The sequence below is a fragment of the Chrysochloris asiatica genome, unplaced genomic scaffold (assembly GCF_000296735.1).
Source record: "Chrysochloris asiatica unplaced genomic scaffold, ChrAsi1.0 scaffold00257, whole genome shotgun sequence".
Taxonomy (NCBI): Eukaryota; Metazoa; Chordata; class Mammalia; order Afrosoricida; family Chrysochloridae; genus Chrysochloris; species Chrysochloris asiatica.
The window spans coordinates 3,421,913-3,429,234 of NW_006408775.1; the positions used below are offsets into that span (position 1 = coordinate 3,421,913).

The 7,322-nt window shown below is 41.5% G+C and overlaps 1 protein-coding gene across 1 annotated transcript; it reads left to right on the forward strand.

Annotated features, from left to right (window-relative positions):
• Positions 1-379: 379 nt before the first annotated feature.
• LOC102832454 (olfactory receptor 1361-like) lies at positions 380-6,256 on the forward strand. Its single transcript, XM_006874005.1, has 2 exons — positions 380-1,294; positions 6,227-6,256. Exons 1-2 carry the CDS (start codon positions 380-382, stop codon positions 6,254-6,256), a joined length of 945 nt encoding a protein of 314 aa, XP_006874067.1.
• Positions 6,257-7,322: the final 1,066 nt, after the last annotated feature.

Genomic DNA, 7,322 nt, shown 5'->3' on the forward strand with positions numbered 1-7,322 from the left:
CAAAAATAGCAGTTTTGAATCATGGGATAAAATCACTAATAATTAGTTATTTCTTTTGTCTTTTTGTGAGCACCTAAGGATTGAAGGAATGGCTGTTGTTGTTAAGTGCTCCAGTCAGAGGAATGACTAGGAAATGTTTAAAGGGGCATGCACAATCACAGAGATGAGCTGAGTATGTCTGTATGTTCTTTATGTCATGTTTTATAAAATCAAAAGGGTGAGTCAAGTGGCACCAGCAACATCTATAACTGAGAGAGATCCTGACTGACAACTCTGATCAAGTGAATAACACCATGGTTGGAGCCTGATTTGTTCCCTCTGAACCCTCAGTTCCTTAGATTTCTGCTTGTGTTTCTCTTCCTGCAACTGGACTAGATCCATGAATGGGGAAAACCAGTCGAGTGTCTCCGAGTTCCTCCTCCTGTGGCTCTCCAGGCAGCCCCAGCAGCAGCAGCAGCTCCTCTTCAGGCTCTTCCTGAGCATGTACCTGGTCACAGTCCTGGGAAACCTGCTCATCATCCTGGCCATCAGCACTGACTCCCGCCTGCACACCCCCATGTACTTCTTCCTCAGCAACCTGTCCTTCGTGGACGTCAGCTTCTCCTCTACCACTGTCCCCAAGATGCTGACCAACCACATAGTTGGGAGTCAGTCCATCTCCTTCCCTGGGTGTCTCACACAGCTATATTTTTTCATTGTGTTTGGGGACATGGACAATTTCCTTTTGGCAGTGATGTCCTATGACCGCTTTGTGGCTGTGTGCTACCCGTTACACTACACAACAAAGATGACCCCTCAGCTCTGTGCCCTGCTGGTTGCTGGACCGTGGGTCACTGCCATTCTGAATGCTCTGTTAAATATCCTGCTGATGGCTCGACTCTCATTCTGTGCAGACAACACAATTCCCCACTTTTTCTGTGATTTGCTTCCTGTCCTTAAACTCTCCTGCTCTGACACACGCTTCAATGAGATGATGGTTCTTACTGAAGGAGTCCTGATAGTGATCACTCCATTTGTTTGCGTCCTGGTTTCTTACATTTGCATCACCTGTGCTGTCCTGAAAATCCCATCCATAAAGGGAAAATGGAAAGCCTTCTCCACCTGTGGCTCCCACCTGGCTGTGGTTTCCCTCTTCTATGGCACCATCATTGCTGTGTATTACAATCCTTCATCCTCCCACTCAGATGAGAAAGACACCACAGCTACTGTGATGTACACAGTAGTGACCCCCATGCTGAACCCTTTCATCTACAGCCTCAGGAACAAGGATATGAAAGGAGCTCTAAGAAAACTGATTGGCAGGAAAACAAGTTTTATCTGATAAAGATCAAGGAGAATCAATCCCAGGTATATAAAGATTTGTCAACTCATGATAACAATATGTTAGTCAGTGTCTGTAAGGAACTTAGACTAATCAGAATAGGTGCCTACCAATGGACTCTGATTTAGCTGCAACCTGGTATCAATAATGGTATTTGTCCCTAACTCTGGTAGCGTAGTGGTTACGAATTGGGCTGCTAACCTCAAGGTCGGCAGTTCGAAACTACCAGTGGTTCCGCAGGAAAAAGATGAAGCTTTCTACTCCAGTAAAGATTTACAGCCTTGGAAACCCTGTGCAGGGTCACTATGAATCGGAATCGACTCCACGGTACTTAACAACCACAACTGTATTATAAACTATTTTGCATAAAGATTAAGCTTTTCCTTTGTAAGTGATCACTTAGAAAAACTCCAGCTAATCAATAGTTTTCTCTTTCCTCTTGAAAATGCTCTCAGAAATGTGCTGTCCTCCAATCAGTTCTGATGCATAGTGAGCTTACAGGGCAGGGTAGAACTGACCTTCAGGGTTGGCAAAGCTGTAAAACTTTATGGGAGTTGACTGCCATGTATGTACCCCTTAGAGCGTCTGGTGAGTTGCAATCTCTGAGATTGTGCTTAGCAGCCAAGCACTTGATCGTTGCCTCACTAGGGTTCCTGCAGCGTTTAACACTAGCTGTCTGTTAGTATCACCTGGAGAGCTTTGAAAAGACATGGATACGGAGCCACACCTTGAACAAGTGAATAAGAATCGCTGGGTAGAAGTCAGACACTGGTGTTCTTTTTGTTCCCTGGGAGTTCTAATGTACATTCTGAGTTGACACTCATGCTGCTTTGAAGACCTTTTGTTAATTAGTCTTCAAGTTGTGAGCTTGGACACCCTTAGAGGACATAGTGGTCTAATGTGGAGACTAACAGTAAGGGGCAGGTTCTCTATGAAACTTTCTGTGGGCTAAAGGGTTCTTGTACTAAGATCAGTTTGACCATAATTCACATGCAGGTGTCTCAGACAAAAATCATAAGAATACACAATCTTTTTTTTTTTTTTGAGTGTTTTACCATGTTGGGGTGGGAGCGCAGTGGCTCCATACGATAAGTACTGAACTGCAAACCATAAGATAGGCAGTTGGAGCCTGCCAGCAGCTGCTTGGGAGAAAGACTCACCTTTCTGCTACTGCAAAGATTTAAAAAGCATCAGAAGCGGGGTTGCTAGTTGTTGGGATCGACTTAAAGGCACTTACAGCAACAATTATGTTGAGATACATTCAGCATGGGGAAAGCTTTTTTCTTGGGAGTTCCTGGTGGCACAAATGGGTTACATGCTTGACTATACTAGCTGGAAGGTTGGCAGTTTGAATCCACCCAGATACCTTGGAAGATTGAGACTGGCCATGTTCTGAAAGGTTATAGCATTGGAAAACCTTAGAGAGCAGTTCTAATCTGAACACATGGGGTCATCACGAATCAGAAGAGATTCAATAGCAACTGAAGACAACAGCAAGAATGCCTTTTTTCTTTCTAAGAAGCAGTTCAACATTTCCTATTTTGTCTAAGACGCCTTGGAAGTGTGCTGGCTCCACACAACAAACACTGGACTGGGAATCACAAGGTCTGTGACTCAAGCCCCCCAGCCATTCCATGGGAGAAAGACTAGACTTTCTGCTCCTGCTACGAGGTAGAGCCTTGGAAACTCTATACAGTGTTGTTGTGAGTGGGAATGACTGGATGGCACTTAACAACAACAACAGGATGCCTTAGCTATCCCTTCTCCCAGATCCTTCCAGATACAAGTCAATGTCCTGCACATGGTGTTAAATTGATAGGTACTGTGTTCTTTGAAATTCTATCATAAATGGAACTGCTTCCGTAATTTCCCTTTAAGCTTTCTCGTTGCTGATACATAGAAATCCAATGTTACCTCCTTTGTGAAGCCTTTGACAATTCTTCTCACTGAGACTGTCCTTCGCTCCCCTGTGTTCTCACAAAGAAACACCACTTTGAGTTGTTAGTCATGTGGCACTGTCTAGTGGACCACTGCTGTTCCACTCCCCTTCCATTAGAGACTGACACACACAATGTTCACTTGGTTTGCTGTTATGGATTGCCTGTTGTTGTGGTTGTTAAAAGCCCTGGAGTCAATTCCAACTCACAATGACCCTGTATAGAGCTTAAGAAAATCTTTGCAGGAACAGTTGGTGGGCTCAAATGGTCTACCTTGTGATTCGCAGCCCAGTGCTTATCCCACAGAGCACCCACACTCCCCAGAAATTGACTTATTGTTGTTGCTAGGTGCCATTGAGTCAGTTCCAACTCATAGAGACTCTATGCACAACAGAACAAAACACTGCCAAGTCCGGAGCCATCCTCATACTTATTGGTATGCTTGAGCACATTGCTGCTACCTTGGTGTTAATCCATATCATTGGGAGTCTTATTCTTTTGCACTGACCCTCCACTTTACCATGCATAATGTCCTTCTCCAGGGGCAGATCCCTCCTGATAATAGTTAAGAGGTATTGTGAGATAAAGTCGTGTCATCCCTGCTTCTAAGAAGCACTCTGGCTGTACTTCTTCCAACACAGATTGTTTGTTTTTTCTGGCGGTCTATGGTACCATCAACATTCTTCTCCAAAGCCATAACTCAAATGCATCAATTCTTCTATGGTCTTCCTTACTCGGTGTTCAACTTTCACGTGCGTATGTTGTTGCTGTTGATGGGTGACGTCGAGTCAGTTCTGACTCATAGCACTCTATGCAAAACAGAATGAAACTATGAGTCCTGCATTATCCTCACACTCATGCTTGAGTCCAGTGCCAGTACCACTGTGCCAGTCCATCTCATGAGGGGTCTTCCTCTTTTCTGCTGACCCTCCACTTTAGCAAGCTGTCTTCTCCAGGGACTGGTCCTCCTGATGATATGTCTGAAGTATGAGACACAAAGTCTCATCATCCTGGCTTTACTTCTTCCAGCACAGATTTGTTTGTTCTTCTGGCAGTCCATGGTACTTTTAATGTTCTTCTCCAACACCATAACTCAAATGCATCAGTTCTACTATGGTCTTCCTTATTCATTGTCCAACATTCACATGTATATTGTTGTTGTTGTTGTTAAGTGCAGTCGAGTTGGTTCTAAGTCATAGCGGCCCAGTATAGGGTTTCCGAGGAGTGATTGGTGAATTTCAACCATCAACATTTGGCTCAAACCAACCTTCTGGGTCCTGCACTTATCCTACAAAACCACACCAGGACATGTACATAGGCTATTGAAAATATCATGGATTGGGTCAAGTGACCCTAGTCCTCAAACTGACATCTTTACTCTTGAACACATTAAAGAGGTCTTATGCAGCCGATTTGCCTAATGTAATACATTGATTGATTCATGATTGCTGCTTCCATGATTGTTGATAGTGGATACAAGCAAACTGGTCTTTAATAACTTCAATCTTTTTTCCATTTATCCTGATAGTATCTATTGGTCCAGTGGTGAGGATTTTTTTTTCTCTTAACATTGAGATGCAACCCATACCTAAGGCTGAGGTCTCTCATTTTCGTCAGTAAGTATTTTAAGTCCTCTTTGCTTTCAGCAAGCAAGGTTGTATCATCTACATTTTGTGGGTTGTTAATAAGTCTTTATCGAATTCTGATAGCACATTCTTCTTCACATAGTCCACCTTCTCGGATTATTTGCTCAGCAGATAGTTGAATAAGTATGGTGAAAGAATACAACCGTGGCACAAACCTTCCCTGATTTCAAACCATTCAGTGTTCCCATGTTATGTGAGAACGACTGCCTCTTGGTTTATGAACAGGCTTCTCATAAGCACAATTAAGTGTTCTGGAAAACCCATTCTTTGCAATATTATCCATACTTGTCACGGTCCACAGTCGAAAGCTTTCAGTCAATAAAGCACAGGTAAACCTCTTTCTGGTATTCTCTCTTTTAGTCAAGATCCATATGGCATCATCAGTAATATCCCTCATTCATTGTCTTCCTCTGAATCTGGCTTCAGCTTCTGGCACTTCACTGCCAATGTACCATTACAGACGTTTTTTAATGATTTTGAGCAAAATGTTATTTACATGTGTTATTAATGATATTGTCTGAAGAATTCTGAATTCCGTAGGGTCACCTCTCTTTGGACTGGGCACATATTATTAATCTTTTCCAATCAGTTGACCAGGTAATTGTCATAGAAATTTATAGGCCTAGACTAGTGAGTGCCTCTAGTGCTTCATCATTTGTTGAAAAGATTTCTCTTTGTATTCCATCTATTCTCAGAGCCTTCCTTGTTCTTTGCCAATGCAAGCAGTGTACCCTGGACTTCTTCCTTCAGTAGCACTGGCTCTTGATCATATACTACCTCTTGAAATGGTTGAACATCAACCATTTCTTTTGGTACAGTTACTATGTGTATTCCTTCCATATTCTTTTGATGTTTTGCATCATTCAATATTTTGCCCATAGGATCATTCAATATACCATTTTGAGGCTTGAATTTTTTCTTTCGTTTGTTCACCTTGAGAAATGCTGAATGTGTTCTTCCATTTTGGTTTTCTAATTCCAGGTCTTTGCACATTTCATTATAATACTTAACTGTGTCTTCTTGAGCTGTCCTTTGAAATTTTCTGTTCAGTTATTTGATCTCCTCATTTTTCCCATTTGCTTCAGCATCACTATTCTAGAGAGCAAGTTGCAGAGTCTCCTCTGACATCCATTTTATCTTTTTCTTCTTTCTTGTATTCTTAATGACCTTTTGCTTTCTTGCTGTATGATGTTCTTGATGTTAGTCTCTAACTCTTCTGGTCTTAATGCATCAAATCTGTTCTTGAGATGATCTCTAAATTCAAGTGCAATATGTTCAAGGTCATTGTTTGGCTCTCATGCACTTGTTTTATTTTCTTCAACTTCAGCCTGAACTTGCATGTGAACAAGTGATACGATAGCCTATTTTGGTTGATGATAAGGAGCTTTCCCACCATCTTTTCACAGACAATGTCACCAGATGGAACAAACAGATGCAGTCTATTTGATTTCTCTGTGTTCCATCTGGTGTATTTTGTTTTGTTTAAAAAAGGTATTTGCAATGAAGACATCATTGGTCTTTCAATACTCTATATGCAATTCCAGAATTGTTATTAGCAGCAGGGCCATATTTTCCATACTAATCCTTCCTCTTTGCTTCCAACTTTGCATTCCAATCATCAGTAACTATCAATACATCATAATCGTATGTTTAATTAATTTCACACTGAAGAAGTGTGTAGAAATCTTAAATTTCATCATTACTGACTTCAGTGGTTAGTACGTAAATTTAAATAATATTAGTATTAATTGGTCTTTCATGTAGGGATATAGATCTTTACCCATTCTACACAACATTATACTTCAAGATAGATCTTGAAATTTTCTTTTTGATGATGAAAGTGGAGTCATTACTCATCATCTGTCATTCCTGGCATAGCAAATATTATTGTCAGATTCAGAATGACTAATACCAGTCCATTTCCGCTCACTAATGCCTAGAATGTGGTATGGCAAGTACTGGTGTGGCGCTGCAGGATAATGCACTGGACCACAAGGTCACTTTGAGCCACAAGTTGGATGTTCAAACCCACTAGCTACTCTTTGGAAACCCTATACAGTGTTGCTATGTGTCAGAACTGACTTGATGGCACTTAACAACAACAATACCTTGGCTATATGTCATTATGCTTTCTATTTCATTTTTGACAACTTCTAATTTTCCTAGATTCATACTTTGCACATTCTATGTTCTGATTATGAATAGATGTTTACAGCTGTTTCTCCTCATTTGGAGTTGTGCCCCATCAGCAAATGAAGGTCCAGAAAGCCTCATCACCACACCGTCATGGTCAACTCTCCTTTGAGGAGGCAGCTCTACCCTAGTAGCATTTTGAATGTCTTCCAAACTGAGGGACTATATCTCACAATATTCTAGTGATCTTCATAATGTATCAATACTCAATATTCTGCTGCTATC